We start from the raw sequence: 21,797 nt of genomic DNA on the forward strand, positions 1-21,797 counted from the left end.
CAAGGGCGTGTCCATCAGCTGTCGTCATGGGCCTAGTGGGTTTGCCTGTTAGGCTGCATCAACTGCACCACAGCACAAGGACTCACAACCTGTTATGGTTTAGAGGTGTTTGAGTGGATTCTAGGGTACTGTGGAGATGGCTACTCCCAAGGGGAGGAGCCACGTGAGGAACTGCAGTACTAGGCTAGACTCTATACACATAGACACAGAGAATTCGTGTTTATTATACAGCTTGGTGGTACTGCCCAGGGGGTGGCAGCAGTGAGGGAACCCAGTAGAGTAGTCCAGGTGTCCTCAGAAGAGGAGACCCGTCCCACACTCCAATGATGGTAGGCTGCGCTGGGTAGAAGAGAGAGTCTTGGATATAGACTCGCAGCGCTGAAGCTGGAGGTGAGACAAGCTGACAAGGTTAGTTTACTCACTGAATACATAGCTATAGTTGTTGAAGATCCTGGCAGGCAGAAGTAGTTGGTTTGCAGGCACCAAGGCAGGGAGAGCAGGCCCTTGAGGAGCGAGTACCCGGTATCCCAGATAGGCACCTGAAAGAAAGCATAGGGCCCCCGAGGAGCGGGTACCCAGGTTAGAGGTGAATGGTCCCGGAGGGCGGAGAGAACTTCCAGCAGCAGCAAGGAAGCGGCAGAGTAGCTTAGATCGGAGGCGTATCCAATCCTTGCTAACTCGGTTTGTTAGCAGACAAAGGGCAGGCTAAATACCAGGATGTGCTGACATCAATCTGAGGGGCCACCGCCGAGGTTCCCGCCATGACATGGATAAAGACGTTGGTGGCGTGCGCACGCGCAGCCTAGGAGGCCCTCAGGAGAAACATGGCGAACACCATCGCTGTAGCCGTTCCGGAGAGAGCGGCATGATGACGCGGCAGCAGCCATCTTCCCAAGGCTTGTGGAGAGAGAAGGAAGAAAGGTGAGGCACAGAGGTCGAAGCCGTCTGAGACCGACGGATGCAACACAATCGTGACACTCTTCAGACATCTTCTGTGCTTTTCCCATGCTTGAACTCCTCATTGTATCCGTCTACACTGCCTTCACTGGGAGACTGTTCTTTGTGTCCACCACCTTCTCCATAAAGAAGCATTTCCTTGGATTATTCATGATTGTACCCCCTTTCACCATCATCCCATGACATCTCGTTCCAGAGCCTGCTTTCCACTGAAAGAGGCTGATCTCCTGTATCTCTCATATCTCCCTTTCCCTCCTTTCCTCCAGGATATACATGTTTAAGTCTTCCCCCATATGTTTTACTTATCCGGCTACCTTACATACATGGATAAGTCCAAAAAGTGCTACTTAGATGGACAAGTAGTGCTTTTCATATTTATCCAGCTAAGTAGCACCTGCTGCTACTTAACCTGATAAATCGGAATATAGCCGGATAAGTGCTGTTACTTATCCAGATAAGTTCAGATGTGTCCAAGTAGCGGCAAAGGCGTTACTTAGCCAGATAAGTCAGAATTTAACTGCATTAGTGTGCAAATGATATACCGCATATTTGTATACTAAATTTTAAAGGGATGCGTGTAGATTTTACTCGCATTTTGGTTGAAGGGATGGTATAGAAGTGCTACATAATATAACATATAGAGAGTTTTTGCACATCGGCTTTTCCAGTATCAGAGAGGTATAAGTGCATCAAGGTAAAGTCTTCCTGACACTGTTTGTCCAGCCTACTTCGTTAGTTTTCAGAGTTACCCGGCTCTTCATCTGATGAATATTCATTGCGGATGTACTGAAAACCAGGCCCCTTTGTGACTTTTGCTGAGAATCGTTAGTTTTAGACACTTCCTTGTGCTCTGTGTGAACCCTTAAAATGGTTCTATGATCCGACCTTCTGGCCTTTAAGAAAATTAAAAAAATAAGCTTGATAAATTATCCTTCCCTGTCTTATTTTTAAATGAACGAAAGCAGCTTGCATGAGACTGAACTGTAATATGTCTGACATAAGCAACTGGTTTGCCTTTGTGGTAAATTACTCTTATTTTTCTTTTATACTTCAAAGTATTAAAATAAGCCTGGCGTGTACATTGTGCTTAAATGGTCTTTTTCATACAGGGAGTATACCGCATTATTCTTCACTTATTCTAGACTTTATCTATACAGGTTTGGTATGGTACGGAGCAGAAGCTTTTTCAAAGAAATTTGTAGTAAGCATGTTTTGGAAGACGATTTCCCAAAGCTAATTTGAAGGAAGATTTGACATGAGGATAGGATACAAAGGAAGAGGTGCGGCCTGTAGCAGGTACTTCTTACTTATGTGGGCTGCACGTTGAGAACAGGTTGAAACTGGGAGTTGAGGACTGACGGTCAGAGGCGCAGTCAGAGTACTAAGGCTCAGCCACAAGTTGGGTTGGACACCTTCTTGACGACATGAACTACTCATTTGACAAGACCTTTTTTTCTGTAGCTTTTTAAACCAAGGACTTCTCCAGGTACCAGAGTGTTACACTAATAGAGATGTGTGTGTGTTAGCAGCGAGCCTGTCAATGTTGGGTAATGAATCCGGCAAAGCAGGGCTCGACAGAACCATATGTTTATTTTTTAAATGAGCTTTGAAAGTGAAAATGTTTTGAGCTAAATGGACTGATAGGGAGCTGAAGAGAGAGTTAACATGATGCGCGTTATGACCCCAAAAGAGACACTGTACAAAGGGGGGAGGACAGGGATTTACAGTATTATAGTGTATTTGTTATGCTATATCCTGCTGAGAGGAAGCATTTTGGATCGGTGAGACATAAATACAGGAGGAGACGGGTGGCTGATGCCGTGAGGGTAACAGAGCATGAAGTACCAAGAGCACTGGGAGTAATACTTTGAGGTGCATTTAGCAAATGACCAAAAACCTGTGACAAGAATGGAGAAATGTAATATTCTAGTGAATAACCTATCTGCGATATTTCTCCTCTTCTCCTTCGTTCTTCCCTTTTCTCTTTGAAAGTATATGCTCACATTCCTTTTCTGCTAGATCGCCTTCTTACTGTTTAATTCACTTCCAGAGCATTGACTTGTTGCCAGACAAACCTCCTGGCCGCTATTCTGGATTGCATCCCTCATCAGCTTTCTACAGTCCATCTCACAGAATATATTTTCTGTACAAACGATTAAGGCCCTCCATTCACATTTCAAGTGCATCAGAAACTCCAGGAGAGATGGTTACTCTTGCAGGATGCTGTATGACAAGGCTAAAACCAATATGCCAATTGCATATCTGAGCTGAGGAACATAATCGAACCTGAAGATCTCTCATCTTTATCATGAGATGCTGTCTTCGGAAATGAAGGTTGGCAGCTATGGTGAGTCAATTCTCTGTTCACGCAGCTTTTCACATTATTTTGATTATTTTTAAATGTCATTGCCCCCCTGAATACTCTGCTTTCCTTTCTCTTATGCCCACTATCATGCTTTTCCGAACAGAGTATGGGACATGCATATGAGCCCCTATGCTGCGGCACGACTTGCACATCTCTGGGGCTGGCCAGGATCCACGCCACTGGCAGGCGAGTGCATCCAGGCAGGGGCTGGGCTGAGGCTGGAACACTCTTGACTTGGATCATAGCTTGGAACATTTATTTATTTATTTATCGGGTTTTATATACCATCATTCGAATTCATCATTATAAATCCATCATAACGGTTTACAAAATATGAAGGTTACATGAAAGCCTCGTTGAACCTGTGCGCACAGTAAGTGAGACGCGGCAACGTAATGCTGGTCTCTGGGGTAGCCCTCCGGCCACTCCGAAAGCCCTTTCGGACTTGCCACTTGGGAACGGCTCGTACGTCAGGACAGACAAAGGCGAGGACTGAAGATGACTCTGGAGACTTGGACATGACACAGAAGACTTGGACATGGACAGAAAACCTTTTTAGTTCCATGACTGTCTTTGTTGCAGGATACTGAGACTTTGTTCATGGTTCACCCAGGGGCAAAGAACATGGGACATTTGTTTTTCAGGTTAAAGTCAGCGGATGGATGTTACCCATCAGAAAAGTTGAGTTGAGTTCCATTGAAGTCTGAGATCAACAACATCAGTTTTCCCTAGAAAAGCTGTACCAAGACTTGCTTGAACACACTAGAATGAAACGCTAAAAGCATTGGAGCTGGAACAGCCAACCCTCATGCCCCACAGATATCTGGTGACCTTTATTTCTAGGGCCATTTTCATTCAAGATCCAATTGAGAAAGAAAGATTGTAGCACACTGGGTGTATTGTACCTATGGATAAAAAAGTTGAAGTAGATTAAGCTATAAAATTAAATTCTGAAAACCCTTTAGTATTCAGTATAACCAAAGACATTTTAACCTGGGATGGAAGTAATTAATTACCTTTTTCTCTCTTTATTGAAAATATGGTTTTCACTGATTATAAATTATAGTGGGAGGAGGAATAGCCTAGTGGTCAGAGCAGTGGACTATGAACCAGGAAACCAGGCTTCAAGTCCTGCTGTTGCTCCTTGTGATCTTGGGCAAGTCACTTTAACCTCCATTGCCTCAGGTACAAAAACTTAGATTGGAAGCCCTCCAGGGATAGAGAAATACCTACAGTACCTGAATGTAAACCAGTGTAATATCTCAATTGAGATCAAATGTCAGTATATAAAAATAATAAATATGTTGATCCTTTAAAATTTTTTTTTGATAAACTTAAATACTCCAGGGTTTTGAGAATTTAACCTCCTTGCTTGATGTATAGGAACCTTTGTTTTCAGTTTGTATTGTATTTTTCCCAGGAACGTATCAGTGCTTATTACAGCAAGAACAAAAATGATATTTATCTAGAAAAATGATGTCATTTCTTTTCACTGAGTTCTCCATTTTTGTTCTTGTTGAAATAAACAGTGATAAATTCCCTGGTACAAAAATTAAAACTGAAAGCAAAGTTCTCTTTTTATGTCATTCTACCTATTTATCTTCTTGCAGATACTTCGAGATCTGAGATCGTGTACACTTTTCCCTTCTTTTTTATGTGCCGGCCCGGAATTGACTTGTCAGGGTTGCTGGTGGGGTTGTGCTGTATAAACAACATGGCCTCATGATACTTTTTCTGACTGAGGTTCTGGAGGGGAGGAGGTTTGTGCTAGCAGGCCCTTTACTGACATATGACAGAGCAGACAGCTTATTTATAATATTATGTTTTCCAACAGAAAACAACTTGTGTCCAGATCCTTTGTGAGCTTTACTCATTTTTTGGCTTCTGTAAACAGCAGATTATTTACTGTAATCCTCATTTTTGGATCTTTTGCCTGCTTAATTTTGGTAGGTTTTTCTAGCTATTTTCTCTGCTATCTTTTCTCCCACAGTGTCAAGAGACATAGTACACAAGTGTACCCACTTTTCAAAGACATCCACAGTTTTATGTCAATGATTCTGGTTATCTGTAATTACATTGTTACGGTGATGTAAGAGTGTATTGTAATTACCTTTGTAACTGTGTGGTACACAAGTACATGTGAACTACATAATCACATAATTATTCTAAAGAACATGACCAACTTGTGACTGCAAACAGTAATACAGTTGCAGATCTGTGTATAATTCTGTGTAACTGATTGCTTCCATTGGTAATTACATAGTACATAATTAGTATAATTAAACCCCACCCCCCAGACCTTTTCACTCTTTTATATCATCCCTCAGAAAGTCAATTGAAAACAAAGCCAAGGGCCAGCCTGGCTTCGGATGCCGGTTCAGTGCACTGCCATGCAGAAAAACCTGGCTTTTCTTCCCAGGTTCTGCTCTCTATGGGCCACATTTTAAAAGCGTTACTTGCGCTAGAAGGCCCATGGGTGCGAGTAGGTGGGCTGCGCATGAGTGACGTGGATTTTAAAAGCTGCCAATTATGTGCGTATATGTGCATGCACGAGCTTAAAAAAGGGGTGGGGCATGGGCATTCTGAGGTGGAGCCAACAGTTTTGTGTGTAAATCTGTCATTTAAAACCAGGGGCTGCAACCATCGGTGGCTTGTTAGCTGCATATATTTATTGCTGCTCCTGTTGAGGTATGATTCTGCAGAAATCACGTTTTGGGCCTAACACGACAGGGTGAGGGGTCCAGTTCAAGGGGAAGAGGGCATGCAGGCTGATGAACCAGCGAAGGGGTCTGGATGAACTCGAGATAGACCCGGCAAACTAGTATACTACTTGGTAAAACTGGGAATGTCCTTCGTAACAGCATGTTTTAAAATCTGCTTACCTGCGTGCGTTAAAGCCGACAAAGTCCTAAGGAAGAAATGCGAAGTACCTTTGCTTGAGTAACGGCTTAAAATTAGGAGCACTCTTACTCATGGTAGCTATATTTAAAAGCATACATATGCAACTGTGTGCATGATTTAAAATTCCAGTGTATATCCGCTTGCCCGCCCATACGCATGTGTATGGTTGCCCGAGCACTTGTTTTAAAGTTACCGACTTAGCCTGCTGGGTCTGGGAATATTGCTTAGGCAAATTCCCCACCCCTTGGGGGAAGGGAGTCTCAGCCATTGTTCAGTAGTGACACCTAGTGGCCAGACTTAGACTTCATTTTAGCCAGGTTCTGGAAGGATCCGTGGCTTGTAGCTCCTAGCTGAGAACTGTCACTGTGATGGCTGGGCTGAGTTGGGGGGGGGGGGGGGGAGGATATAAAATAGTGTGAAAACACCCCGGGTAGTTGCACATGAAGCCATTGCCCAAGAGAGCCTTCTGACATTTCTATAGAAGTGCTCACAAAATGTTACTTTTGTACTGTGACTTCTGTGTATCCTGCTTTACTGGGACTCAAGTTTGTCTTGGCCTGTAATAGCTACATTCTCTGTCCATTTTTAACTTCTCTGTGATCTGTAATAAGATACCGAGTCATTGTGACATCCTCCCTAAGGGATGTGTCTGCATGAACTATGCTCTGTTCTGTTCCTATTGCTCTGCCTGATGAAAAGGTCTTTATTTCTCCTAGTTCAGTGAATATTATATATATCCCCTCTCCCTCTCCCAACCCCACACATCCCTTTTCCATAAAAACATCCAAAATCGGTAATGCCTTAGGGGTCCCTTGTATTATTTTATTTGTCTTTAAACACAGTGGCTCTGAGCTATGTTAGCAAAGAATTTTGTGTGACTCGGACTTAAAATGAACAAATAAAATCTTTACTATACAGTGCAATTCTTAGAATGAGAAAACACGCTCCTTATTTTAGGAGCCACAACTGATGTGTCTGCATAGTTGTTTGGAAAATGGCGAAAGAGTCGCCATTATGTATATCCTAAGTTTTCACAGTCACTCAGGGAGGGTCATTTTCAAAGGGACTTCTGAAGGTAAAAGAGTGTTTTACACACGGACATGGCCTTTTGCAAAATCCCTCACTCATCAAGGGGGTAAACTTAGGAGCATATGCCAAGTTTTCGCGTAAGTGTACCTGGACTGAGAGGAGGAGTAGCTGGGGACGGGTTTGAACTTGGCCTTAAAAAGTAAGCGCCTAAATATAGTCATGAGAAATGTGTACAGACGATTTAGCAGGTGTAACTTGCGCGGCTACATTTGGCGGGATACTTTTCAAGGTGAACTTTATGTGCGTAAGCCCACTTTGAAACCTGTGCAGTTTGTGCGTGCGTTTGCCACCGTCTTTATGCTCAGTGTTTCAGAATTACCCCCGTAATATCTTTACCGAAAATATTTTCAGTTGTTTATCCTGTGGTTTTCCGCTAGTGCAGTTCACTTTCGTCCAGACCAATTATAACTGCTAGTGCTTTGTTCACATACTATGAGCTGCACCATAGCTACCTCCTTAGGTGTTTAAAATTCCTGATGGAGATAAAATGTGAATAATTTATGCAGACTCGGGGCAGGGCTTCACTGCTAATCAGCTGAGACGTTTTCTCTTCATCTCTGACAGTGGCTGGTGTTAAACAAAGCAATATGGAAAGCTGCCGTGCTACCTGTGTTAACTCAGAATCTGTGTCTCTGTTTCTTGATGCTGTTTCCAGTTCTTTTCCTGTGTTTAGAATTCTCTCTCTTTTCACATTTGCTTTCTTAGGACCTTGTAGTTGTTGCTGCGTTTGTACATGAATGCATCGGACTGGTGCTAGGCCAGATTTCCAACCCCCCGAGCAGCGCGTAAACAGCAGACTTATTTACATATAGCGCCTGAGAGCAGCTTAACTTTTGTAATCTGTGCTTTCACTTTTCCCAACCCCCATGATTGCTAAACAGAACTCCCTGTCTGATTAATTGTGGAGACTCAAAAATGTGCTAGAGTTCAGGAAGTCTTTGACCTGCATGAACAATACTCAAGAAACAGAATGTACTAGCAGTGAGAAAAAAAGCAGCTTTCAGGCTGGGGACTGATGTCTGCAGAAGAGCTTTCTTTGCCTCCCAGATTACCACTTTATGTAACCAATTAACTTGCCTTGTAGGTGAAGAGTGAGGGTCCAAAACTGGTCCCCTTTTTCAAAGCCACTTGTGTCTACTTCGTCCTCTGGCTGCCAACGTCCAGCCCCTGCTGGTTCAGTGCCCTGATCAAGTGTTTGCCCATCTTCTGCTTGTGGGTTTTTCTTCTGGCCCATGGAGTCAACTTCGTGGTGGCCCATCGAAGCGTTCGGAGGATCTTTGCAGGGCTGATATTCTCGGCGCTCGGGGATGCCTTCCTCATCTGGCAGGAGCAAGGCTACTTTGTTCATGGTAAGTAGTGATGTTGCTAACACAAAGAACCAGCAAAGCCCCTGTTTTGCCCATGTTCTACAGAGCCCTGTGAGGGTAAAGAGAGAAACCCAATTCAAGGTCAGTGGTAATGTGAGAGAGTCACATTGCATGTACAGTGTGGCCTGAATTTATTTAGGTTTGGACAAGCTCCTGGAGAAGAAGTCTATAAACTGTTACTAATCAGATAGGCTTGGAGTAAGCCACTGCTTATCCCTGTTCGTTAGCAGCATGGGATCTGTCTACTGTTTGGAATCCTGCCAGGTACTTGTGACTTGGATTGGCCACTGTTGGAAACAAGATACTGGGCTTGATGGACTCTCATTCTAACCCAGTATGGCAGTTCTTACGTTCTTAGTAGTCTGTAGTCAAACCTCCTTTAGAGATTAGCTTAAACAAAAGAGCTTCGTTTTGTGAGGAGCATAACAGCTGGCTAGGTTAATATCTGTTCAAACATACTTTTAAGGTAGTCAGCTCCCTAAAAATGTTTGCACTGGTATTGCTCTAGCTGGCTGTACACAAAAATAGGCTTCATTAAGCGCCTGCTCATTAAGACCTCCTGCTCCCTGCATATGTCAGATACTTTACCATCTCTAGGTACTGTATGATGCTGGTTTGCACCGTCCATTGCTGAACTCATTTTGCATTGATATGATGCAGGAGCTATGGCTCTTGAATACCTTAAGTTATTCCTCTGAAAAGCTATCGTTTACAACTTGCTTGTTGATCTTTATTCCTACATATCCAAGTGGATAACATGGCAAGCGCACTTCTTTATTCAAATCTCCATTGAAAATAATCTGCAATATGTCTCTTCTTAACCCTCCCCTCCCCAAACGACACCGCAGTAGCAATCCTTTCTTGGCTTTGCGGACGATTACATTTACACGTTAAGTTTGCGTGCCCTTGAATCCTTTGCTGGGCGTGTTTGATTATAATTGCAATCACTGAATCAATAGGGAACCTCCAGCTAAGAATCAAATGGCCAGTAAGAATTTGAAGGTATATGGTGCCTGTTATTCCTACTCGCTTTACAAGTCAGTACTCCAGGAAGGAGCACAAAGTAGCTGCGGACCCTTACCCTTTCAATGTCTCCAGCCCATGAGTCGCATCTGGGTTTGTTTTCCTAAGGTGGCTCAGCCCTTCGCTGCATTTTAGTTCATCTGTTTGCAGAGTCCAAAGCTGGGTAATTCTGTTTATTGTAGAATGTCTCTCCATGTTTAGTGTAAATGATTGTTCTTTCCCAGCAATGAAAGTATAGATTAGAATGAAATAAAGTACAGGTCTCCTGCTCCTCCTTTTATGATCTCGCCCTCCTCTGCTTGACTTCACTTTCACTCTTCTCTTTCCTTTTTCAGGTTTGCTCATGTTTGCCATCACCCACATTTTGTACTCTTCGGCGTTTGGGATGAAGCCGTTGGACCTGAAACGGGCTTTGCTATGGCCTTCATCTCGGGCTTTCTCTACACCTTCCTGTACACCTACCTCGCTGGCCCGTTCACCTACCTGGTGGCCGTTTACACCGCTTTGATTGCCTTCATGGGCTGGCGCGCCATTGCCGGAGTCCAGCTCTGCAATGACCTCTGGACCTGGACCAAGCTCTCGGCCTGCATCGGTGCTGTGCTCTTTATAGTGTCCGACCTGACCATTGCCGTTAACAAGTTCTGCTTCCCCGTGCCCTGTTCCCGCGCCATCATCATGGCCACATACTACGCAGCCCAGATGCTGATTGCCCTGTCCGCGGTGGAGATCAGAGACGAGAGTGATTTCCACAAGAGGAAGTAAGCCGAAAGTCAGACATCGCACGGACAGTATAGACTGGATAACCCTGTGGGAGATGTTCCCTCTTTTGGTGAGCTGGTAAATGAGATTCTGCATCACTAAAACATTTTTTTTTTTCCTTAACTGACGTTCCTTAATCTCAAGTTTTTGTCAGTGCGGGGGGATAAAACAGTTGAAAGCTGGGATTCTTAACACGGCAGTGACCTGTTTCCGTGCGCCTGTTAAACATTTGCCTTTTTCAAAGCTTCAGGCGTCCTCTTTAGAACTGCATTGTGTGGGTTATCCCGAAGCTGGTGCTAGATGATAGGAAAGCTGAAGGAGACATTGTCGGCCCTTCCAGCTTAGTCCCATGCAGTTCCACTGTGGTACAGCTAGGAACCCAAGTGAACGATAGCCGAGCCTGGGAGAGGGTACAAAACTCTTTTCTCTGGGCGGGAGAGCATGGACTACCTGCACGAACAGTGCAGTTCTTTTGCATTTACACTGGACTTCTTTTTTTTTTTTTTTCCCTTCTGGACCCAAACGAAACACGTACCAGTTTTCCATACGCAGTCCCGAGCAGCATTTTAACCTCTGCGCTCGTGAAGGGAGGTGACAGGTCTGCCATGTCCGCATTTTCTCCAGAGGCGGGGCTTTGCGTTCGTGTGCTGCGTTGGCGCTTTCAGCGGAAGCTGCTCGTGTTGTGATCTCTAACTGCAGGGAAACGAGAAGGCTGTGCCCGGTGTTATTTGCCAGACACCTGGACGTGTGGTCGGGGGCCAGAACTGATTAATGCATTTCCGGATCTTGTTTCGTGAGGATCCCAGTGTAAGCCGTGCCCTTGCTGCTATTTGTGCCTGCTGCTGTTGATAATTAAATATTTCTTCATTCCAGGTATCAAATAATCTCCTTTGAGATTTAAAAAAAAAAAAAATTCCATTTCTTCCCAGAGCAAGTTAATAATATTGGTCTAAATGCAATCATTTTTACTTGAGTCATCAGTGGATAAGGTACGTAGTCCAGTTGCATAAAATAATCTCTTCTCATAGCATGTGTAAGAGTGGTGGAGGGGTCCAGAGTTCATGATCCATCCCCACTGCCCCCATGGCTTCACCGCCTAATGGGATCAGGCGGTTTTACTGCACTGGATTGAAGGCAGACCCACTTTACAGATCTGGAATTCGTGAGAATCTGGGATAGAAAAAAAAAGTGACTCGGGTGATACCTCCCACTTTTAAGTGTTTATTCAAATAAAGCCACTGGAGTTTCATTACATGAAACCTGGAGTGAGGGGATTACTACAAAAGCAGCATTACCGTTGATTTTGCCAAATTACTTTTCCTGGAAAGCATGGGGTAAACTTAAGCCAATACCTTTTGTACAAAGCTGTGCAAGCGCACACCCAAGCACCAGTGTTATGTCCGAGCTCAGGAGGCTAATGTTTCTCTGCTTGTGAGAGCAGCCAGTCAGCGTTTCTTACAAGCAGTCAGCAGCGGAGTGCCAGCTGTCCTCGCCATCACCCTGCTTTGCGGCACCTGTCAGCTCTGTAATTTAGCCTTGCAGCACGGCTTCTGTTTTTTACAGTTCGGATCTGGGAGCACCTTTGCCAGGGCATCCTGTCGGGGATTTATGTTCGAGATGTCCTTATACCATCGTCGCAACATTAAGCTGGCACATCGGGGGAAATGAGGAAGAGCAGAGTCGTTTATTGCATGCTCTTGAACCTGTTGGGATGGATGGGTGTTTGAAGACTTCTGTTGCCATCAGTACTGTGGTCACGTTGCCACCTTTTCCTGGGCTTTTGTAGCATAAAATGCACAGCACTGCAATGCTCCGCCGTTCACGGGGCTGTCTGGCATAGGTTATATTATTTTTCTCGGACTCCTGGTCAGATTCTTTCCATTCTTGTGCCCAGCTCTGCCCGGGCTTGCCCATCAGCACTGCATTTTTTCCATATTGTCAGGAAAGTCTTAAATAAAATCCATTTTTCCAGCACAGATTAAACTGTGCGTTGGGATGGTTAAGACTCTAACAGAACTGGCAGGGAGAATTTTTTCTTTTTTTTTAATTTCCAGGAACATTTGGGATTTCATTTTAATTTGATGAAAAAAAAACAAACAGCATTAGATAAACAGTGTCTTATTTTAGGATGATCTCACCCTCTATTGGCTGTTAGGAAATTATAATGACTTTGTATGAAAATTGTAATATTCCGTTTCACGTGACGTTTGATGATGCAGGGGTAGAACTTGGGCTGCTGGGATATCTTCGGTTTTCTCTGTACGTTTACAGCAGGAAACAGCCTTTGAAAAAATACCGAAACCCAACAGAGATTCCCTAGAATACAGAAAAGCAGCCGGAACCTGCCACAGAGCTGGACTCTTAAGACCGTAATAATTTCTCTGTATTTCATCCCGGGGGCCAGAAACATGGGGAGCAGGCCTGGCCCGTGGCAGGCGCCTCGGTGACATCCCTCAGCTTCACCAAGGGGCTCTTTTGGCACTGGGGCCTCAAGGCACTGGCCCAGCTTGCCCCCTCCCCAGCCCAGCTTAAGGGCTGGGCAAACACTGGGCCGAACTTTCCGCAGGTCGGTTTACCGTACGCACTTAACCGGCAAACTTTCTGGCCAAGGCCGGGTTTTCCTGCGAAAAGCGCTGCGGGCCTTTTTTTTGCCAACACGTAAGGTAAAAATTGTGCTGGCTCAATTTTTTTTTTTTCTTTTCCTGTGTCACGTCTTTTCCCTTCTAGAAGCCGCAGGAAACTTGAAGCCTGAGCCGAAAGGTGCGCTGTTTCAAAACCGTGCAGTTGCCACTTCGTTTTTAACCCTAATTTTCTCTGATTCTTATAAGCCACTGATATTTTTAACTCCCCCCCCCCCCCCCCCCCCCCCCATCCCGCCCCCATGGACGGTTTCCCGATTCTGAATTTATATATGAGCAGGGTGCAGAAGAGAGAGTTGGGGAAAACTATTCTGCCACCTTCCAGCTGAATGGTTATGGCCTTGTTCTGAGCAGCGAGGGGAGAAGAGAACATGCGTACGTACGTCCTCCTATAACCCTCTCTTTCCCCCTTCACCGTTCAGAACAAGGCCATGTTTAGAAGCAGAATTCTGCCGAGCTCAACGCCCACACAAAATGGCCAGGGTCTTCCGTAGAACTTGACCTGCCTTTTCTGTTCTCGAGTAAATGCCTGGCCCTGGGTATTTAGGGCGGAACATCCGAGTGCGAATCACTGAATATCGATTCGGTGGATCCCAAATGACTGTGAAAGACTGCAACAGAGACAGACATGATGGGTTGATTTTTTTTCTATTGGTGTGGCCATGAAGTCGGCAGTCTTCACCACTAGCAAACTGTATTGGCCAGCACAGCCTTTTTTTTTTTTTTTTTTAATCAAGTATAGCTGAGATGATAGGAGTCCGCCTTCAGCTGTTTTTGTAGATACTGCTGAGCCATTTCTGGTTGCTGCATTGAATTAACAGTACTGTAACATTTAGTTGAGCTCTGATCCTATGAGACTCCTTTTTAGGGAAGAAAACGGGGCATTTTAACTGTTGGAGTCTTCTCGCTAGGGAGGGTGAGCCCGATTCCAACAGTAAAAGCTATTGTTCATTAGGGAAAGTAATGCCATGTTGCTTATACGTTTTAAAAGAGAGAGACTCTCAATTTGGAAGCACTGCCTTGGTCTTAAACCCGCAGCGATGCGCATCAGACTGTCTCCAGCTGTGTTAACTCCCATTTGGTTATAACCAATCACCCAAAATAAATAACTTTCCTTTTTTTTACGTGGTGATAGTTTAATGATCCGAAGGATGATACCGCGATAAAGCGTCGCCAGGAATGCACAGGAAACCGATGATAGCCAGGAACCCAACGGACGTGTCAAAGAAATGGGTTGTTAGAGCAGGGCTGGATTGCTTTCACACCCCGAGGCCCGTGCCTGTGCCATAAAGCTTAACCTGCATCTGCCCATGGCAAAGTGGCACGAGAGATCAGCCAGCGGCATTTCTAAGGTTGCCAGCAGCCGGGGCATCAAGTGAGGTGTAGGGTACGAGAGGGGAAATTTTACCAGGAGAATGGAAGGGGGTGGGGAATGTCGGCGCTCGGAGGCAGAGGGGGGTTGGGGGACCAGGCTTGGAGATCCCCTTCCTTTGGCTCCAGGAGGGGGATTGGGACTCAAGACCTCTTATTTTGGTAGGAAGGGGGAAAAGGAAATCCTCCATTCTAATTGGCCCTTTCATTTTGGGCCAGTTATGGAGGGTTTTGGCAGGTAGCTAGGATGCATGACGTAGTTTTTTTTTTTTTTTTGGTTACCGTACGTGCTTCTACCATGGCAAAACATGAACAAGCAGCTGTTAAAAGTATTGCAGACGGCGATGCGATGTTTTTCCGACTTGCATGCTGAAAAGGTTTTAGCGCGAGTTTCGCTGTGTAGGCCCAGCCCCATGGAGGACAATTTTCAAAGGGACCTAAATTCCTTGTTTGAAAATCGCTGCACCATTGAGTGCCTAAACATAGACAACTAGTTTCACTGGGCAGCTGCATTCAGCCACTTTCAATGGGGGAGAAAAAGAGCACGCCTTATGTTTGATTTGCAGGCACGTGTGCTTGGTTTTACCCCCTGTTCACAGAAATAGCAGCTGCACGGTCGTCAGGAGCGTAAGGCTGAATACATTTCCATAGGGGCCGTATGCAATAAATCTGTGCGGGGAAAACGGGCCCTCGGTGTTGAGCTCCCGCTTTTCTAACGCGCGCGCCCGAGCGAATATTTAAATGAGGGGGTGGCGCTAAGAAGGAGGCGCTAGGGGCAGATGTGCGCCCCTAGCGCCTCCATGGCGGTAGGCGCCCAGGAGAGGTGGCTGTCAGCGGGTTAGGGACGCTCAGTTTTGCGAGGATCCCTTTCCCTAACTTGCGCACGGCCACGGGCTAGGAGCACTTTTTAAAAACTTTTTTTTTGTTTTTTTTAAACATTCTGGTCCTTTTGGTTCCCGCGACTTGATATCGCCGCGGTATTAAGTCAGAGGAAGTACAGGAAAGCAGTACACTTTTTTGGGCTGCTCAGAAATTATCGCCTGCTCTGGGCAGGCGATAATTTCTGAGAGTAAAAATGTGCGTAACGGGCACACTTTTTTTTTTTTTTTTTCCAGTCGGGGAAGAATAGCTTATAGCCTCATCAATATGCATTTGCATGTGCCGAGCACTATTAGCTTCACCGGGGGGGGGGGGGGGGGGGGGGGGTTGGACACGCGTTGTGGATACGCTAAACCCCTTATTGAATAAGGGGCCGCGGACGTGCGTCCAACCGCGGGTTAAACAGTGCACTCAGCTGAGCGCCCTGTATTGCATCGGCCCCGTAGTGCTTTCTTCCAGTAATCTCCGCCAGTTTGTTTGTTTGTTTGTTTGCTGTAATAAAGAAATCACAGTATAGTTCTGGAAGAAGTTTCCACCATTTAGTTCTGGCGTTGCGTCTGTCTTCCCCTTGGGATCTCCCCCCACCCCTACCCTGTTGCAGTGGTGCAGTTACTCTCATGTGACAAGATTAACAAATACCACAAAAAAAAAAAAAAAGGCTGCAGGACAGAAGTCCAAACCCAGGAGTGAGCTACCTCCTCCCCTCCCCGGGAACAGGGTAGACGGACTTGCCTTCTAGCGTCCGCTGGCTCCTGAAAAGGCTGGAAGCAGCACGGGCTCCATTTGCAACTCAAAAGAGAAACTGGGCAATTTTTTTTGAATAGACCCACTGGAGCTCAGGCTAATTGTGCAAAGCGGTCACGACGACTCCTTTTGCACTGAAGAGGCAGCACAAGTGGCTCCTGTTTCCCACAGGCTTGCTCTAGTTACCAGCAAATGAATCACTGAGGGGGGTGGGGGAGTGAGCCTAAAACCGTGCTCGCCCTAAACATAGGAAAGACCAGAATAAGCGGTGCAAGTCATACACTTTTAATGCAAAAATCGCGCTTTTTTTTTTTCCTGAAAATATCTATTTTGGTACTGGCGGTTTTAGAATCCTTCTGTAATGAAAATTAAAAAAAATGAAGGCAGCAAACTGCAGTCTCTCACAATAAAACAAATTGTTCTTTCCTGATGGCATCGTTTGCATGAATGTGTTAAAGACAGCTCTTTTGTATTCACAAAATACCACAGTCTGTGGTCCTGCAAAGTCTCTCTTTAACGTGATCTGTCATGCAGAAGGCGCCCTTGGGTGACACGAATGATATTGTGGCCGTTACCCGTGACTGTGCTGTTGCTCACCGAGGAGGGTGCGAGTCTCTGTTCTGTGCCCTCAGAGAAAAGCCGCGGTGAACGAGCCCCAAAGTCAGCGAATGACTGACCATAAGCAAGATGCCCTCATGGGATCTAGCTGTTCTTGTCAGCTTTAAGGCTTCCCGTGTCCAAAACCTTTAAATCCCCCCCCCCCCCCCCCCCGAGAATGAACAGAGCAATTTTGGAAGCCCTCTGACAGGGCCTTCCAGCGGATTTGGACTTGAGCTGGAAAAATTGCCTGATGGAAACTTGTCCCTTCTCCGCCCGGCTAAAAACATGCGCGGGATTCCACAGCGCACCTACATTTAGGCAGACGTGGGGGGTGGGGAGGCGTTCCCCGGGCTGTGTTTTCGGCCGGTTCTGAGGTTTCACATCGTCACGTGCTATTTTCTAGCAACGTTTTGCACCACGCAAAAAGCAAGTCCATGAGTCCCGTTTTCGAAGGGGAGGGGGGCATGGTTCTTGATTTCCCTTTGAACTCTGGGTTCAAGGTCCTCGGGGTAAAACGAGCCCACGGACTTTGCCCCAGCAGGGAAAGGAGTGGAAGGCTGGTGGAGCTGACACACAGTGTCTGTTAGACAAGTAAAGGGGGTGCCCATATAATGTTTGAAGTATGCTTGTGTGTAGTACAGACTAAGATTTTGAGTTGCTCACATTTGAGAGTTGATGGCTCGTTCTTTGGTAATGTTTAGGAAGTCATCTTATCTCCGTTGCGGACAGTGGAGGTAATTTTCCAAGCAGCTGCACACGTAAATGTAACAATACTGTCGCAGGCAGTTTTCAAAAGCCCACTTACGCGCGTGCAGTGCATTTCCGCGTGTGAAACCCAGTTGTAAGTGTGTAAATCTTTTCGAGAATTACTTCCGTGTTTTTGACACGAATGGATTTGGTTTTGTTTTATGTTCGGTGCTTCTTTGCTTCGCTGTAGCCACCAAAAGGTGCTGGTGGTGCTGCTCTTCCGAGTGTTTTCAGAGGGCGTGACGGCAGGCAGATAACGAGGGGACAGAGATGCAGGACTGAAGTCACAGTGAACGAGGGCCGCTTCGCCGCTCCTTCGGCTTTGGGTTGGAGCCAAGAGTCCAAATCAAGGTCCTGAGAGCTAAAGATGGAGATGAAGCTTGTCACTGCAGAATATGGCAACCGTCTAGAAACGTCCGCATGCCCACTGGGATAGTTTTCCTGCCACAAATTCTGTAGCTTTAAGTGCTGGGTTGAAAACCGTGTTCTGTGTTGTCGCCTTTTACCCTACTTAACGCTCCCATCACGTCCTGGGCAGCACCGGGGACCCTCGCCAGTCCTCAGCGCCGGAGGTTGAGAGGAGCTGCCATGGCAGCAGCAGCAGCCACCTCCCCTGAACCAAGCACATCGCCTTCTTAGCGTGCTTGGCCCCGAGCAGCCAGTTAGACAGGAGACACACACACCCCCAAGTCTCCCGTGCCACTGCACATTGCGCCGCAGCCTGATCCAGTCCAGGCTAGTGTGATTTTTATTGATTTGTGTGCCATGAATGATTCAGTAGGTTGACTAGAATTTATTATAGAACTTTTATCTCTGGGATTACTTCAGTAGATTCCACTCTGAGGCCTTGGAAGAAGCATCTTTTAAGATGTCCTTGACTGATTTATTCATTTCTTTCGCCTTTCCCTACAGCCCTTCATAAGCAGAGCGGATTTGGACTTCCAGTAGCAGTTCAGTTATGCACATGGTAGTGTGCTATTAAATGATTTGGCTTTATAAGGGCTGGAAACTGGGATTAATCAAACGATGCACAGTGTAGTCAGCAGATTTTATTTATGCATCCAAAAAACAAAAATCTGTGTACCATTGGAAGGTTTCCCCTATTTTGTTATTTGCAGACAATGCTCAGCGCCTGTGGCTTTTCATGAGTTCCGGCTGAAAAAAATGATTTGAGAGTCTGAGACGTGCATATTGGAAGCAGGGGGTCATGCTGGCTTTCATGTTTGGAAGTCCAAAAAATGCCCACTGCAAAAGCCTCATTATCCGGCATGCCTGGGGACCAGCCCATGCCGGTAATCCCATGTGCTGCTTATCTGGAAATCCCCTGCTCACCGCTCCAGGCCGCAGGGAGATATCTGCGGCCTGCAGGAAACAGGACTGGAGTTGGAGGGGGTGATGCCAGGGAGGACAGAGCAGAACAGGGAGAAGCCGTGGTGATGCCTAATATCGATTAGTTTCAGTTTAAACCTAGATGCTGATTAGCTGAGCTTTCTAGTTGGTGGAGGGCTGGATAATCAAGCTTTTACCCTGTATTCACATTTTGGGGCATTCTCGTGTCCGAATATTAACAGTAATGCCTTCATTTTAAAAGTAAAAGAATGCAGATTTTTGAAATCAGTTACTTGCCTCGGTTTCTAGGTGAAGGTTTTGGGAAGTAACTGTATCTTCACACTGAAGCTCCCTGATATTCTTGGTGAAAGTGCCCCCGGGTGGAATTCATTATGAACTCAATACATTGCTTTCCTGGTTGAAACCCAAGACAGTCTCTTACGTTCCGAGTGGTTTCATTTTCATGTGCTGTGGAATAGTGCCCAGCTGTGTGACCTTGCGTTTACTCTTCTCCAGGTGGGGATATGATCTGATGGGTAGAAATTAGGGTCCTGGAGTTGGTATTTAAATGCCTCAGCTCCTGGCGCTGCCACTTCCAGTGTGGCCTTGGGCAAATCCCTTCTCATCCCAGTGCCTCAGTTTACCCAACTGCAATTATGTATAATAATATTGCTTTTGTAAAATGCTTTTATGTCTTACTCATCAGTAAAACACTAGGCTCGAAGTCTTTGATTAATAATTTAATTGTTGCTTTGTAATGCTAAGTTAAAGTAATTGTGTATGCAAAAACACATGGACCATAGTTTGCAACCTGCTGCAATGCAACTTCAATTCATATGAACTCACTGGCAAGTACAATGCAAATATTTACTGTTCAGTTCAGATTTTAGTTTGTTTTTATTTCTCACTTTGGAGAGATGTGTTAATAAAGTTTGTCATTCTCTTTGTGTTTCCACTTGTGTAAAGTGAACAACTCAAGTGGCCAGTTGGCAGGGATGCCAAAAACCTTTGGTGACCTTTCTTTGTATCAGTGATGACACAGCGTGCAGCAGGAAATGAGGTAACAGATCATTCCGTAGAACAGGAAATGTGCTCCTGGGGATGTTCGCTCAGGTGCTTTGCAAGAGATGGGAGGTTTCTTCAGTGATCCTCAGAATACCAGCATTCGAATCGCTGTTTGTCTAGGCTCCTTAGCTTAGTTAACATTAATAAGACCACTTGCTTAAAGCTCTACTTAGCAGCCGTTTGTAACACGCAGCTTGAGGTGGCAGCCGCAACTGAAGATTTAAGCAAATGCAGGCAGCCCTGGCATGTTCATTGGCCCTGTGGGGTCCCCACCTTCTCCTCCTGCTGGGGCTTCCTGTTACCTGTGCAAGGGGCAAGGTGTTGCAGGGTCCCTCAGCGCACGACGGCTGCCGGAGTCCTTGTGCTGAATTTGCTTAATCTTAAATTTACCACCGCTTTTCCTGACCTCAAGCTGGCGCCACTAGAGGAGAGAAGTGGCCCCTGGCTGCAGGCTGAGATTTAGGCATGGCAGGGGCGGCGACAATTCAATGCCTATAAAAATGTGGTGCCGGAGGCAGTTGCCTGCATTTGCCGTGCTTGAGTCTGGGTCTGGTGCCTGTAGGGGGGGCCCCCTTAACCTTTATCAGGGCCTATCAGGAGGCTGCAGTGGAAGTAGCCATTCCCCTGATAGACTTGACTAGAGGCCGGAGGAGTCAACAAAGACCTCAACTTTAACAAAGGAACTAATTCTGAATTTAGAAATGATTTTCCTGTTCTGAGAGTGTGTAGCTCTGTACAGCAGCACTCTTTGTGCATGTAGTATTTCAATCTAGCAAAGTTTGATTAGGTTGGCTAAGCCAAAACTCTTTTGTCTATTCTTGGATGGTAACTTGCTTGTTAATGACTGGTAGAATCACTCTTATTGTTAGTTTTCTGTGCCATCTAGTGAGATTATTAAAAAAAAATAATAATAATAATTTCCATGATAGCTCTGCAGGTGAACTGGGGACCTCCTGCCAGCAGGAGGCAGCCATTTACTCCCCAGGAGTCACACTGGCTGACTTCTATTTCTTTTATCACTGTAAAAAGGAAGGCTAGACTTGAGAACCATTATAATATTTCATAATACCACAAAACCAGTAAAGAAATGTAAATCTTCCCATATTACAGTACGAAATCTCAACAGGAAAACACAGTATTTTTTAGTTAAAACTGCCAGTCGTGATTCTACCAGTTTCCAACTGTCAAGCTATAGTCAAGAAAATAAATTGGATTCATCTGTTAAAGTGGTCCCAGCCGTGTTTATTTAACAAAGCGACTGAGTTGGGTTGGTCTCTGGGACAGGTGCAAAGGGCCTTAAACAAAGCCCTTGACATGATTTCTGTAACGCCTCCCTTCCTCTCTCAAAGTTGGTTCAGAACGTCGGGCATGCCTCCTGCAGGACATCCAGGCCATTCGAATTTTAGAAGCAGAATACAATATTTTCAGCAAATGTGAAAAGCTGGCCATTTACCCTCGTGGGAAACAACTCAGACAGTAGGAGTGGGGAAAAAATATCCCAAGGCACTATGGGTCCTTTTTTGCTGCATCCGCAGATCCCTGTTAGTTTAAAACCTGGGGGAAAGTAGGAAGAACTGAAGACCCTTTCACCTGGAAATTCTCACGTTAAGAGTGGACGGTGCGTTGGTTCCCCCAATCCGCAGAGTTTTTGGAGAAGAAGGGGTTTGAAATTGCTTTTCACATTTGCTTGCTTCAGAGCCGTGCATGTTCACTCGTGCTTCTGAGCGGATGTTCTAGGGTGTGCTCAGTTTTAGGAGTCACGACTCGCAGCTTGGTCACTAACTGCTCTAAAGTTATGGAGGTATTTTTATGTTAGTTTTATTGTCATTCTTATTTGGATGTTGTTTCCCTGTCATTTCTTGTGTGTGTGAAAAGAGTAATAAAAGTATATTTGACCTACATGGCAAAATGCTCTGGAGTTTCCATGTATAATTCAAAGGCAGGAATTAAAGATGTTGGGAA

The 21,797-nt window shown here is 45.5% G+C and overlaps 1 protein-coding gene across 1 annotated transcript in view; it reads left to right on the forward strand.

Moving 5' to 3' along the window:
- Window positions 1–21,797, forward strand: part of TMEM86A (transmembrane protein 86A) — a 37,839-nt gene extending 16,042 nt beyond the window's left edge. Inside the window, 4 exon segments of the mRNA XM_029582950.1 lie at window positions 8,397–8,661; window positions 10,038–10,103; window positions 10,106–10,531; window positions 19,737–21,797. Of these exon segments, the coding sequence (XP_029438810.1) occupies window positions 8,397–8,661; window positions 10,038–10,103; window positions 10,106–10,464 (690 nt within the window). The 3' untranslated portion in view covers window positions 10,465–10,531; window positions 19,737–21,797.

This window comes from Rhinatrema bivittatum, chromosome 17 (assembly GCF_901001135.1).
Source record: "Rhinatrema bivittatum chromosome 17, aRhiBiv1.1, whole genome shotgun sequence".
NCBI lineage: Eukaryota > Metazoa > Chordata > Amphibia > Gymnophiona > Rhinatrematidae > Rhinatrema > Rhinatrema bivittatum.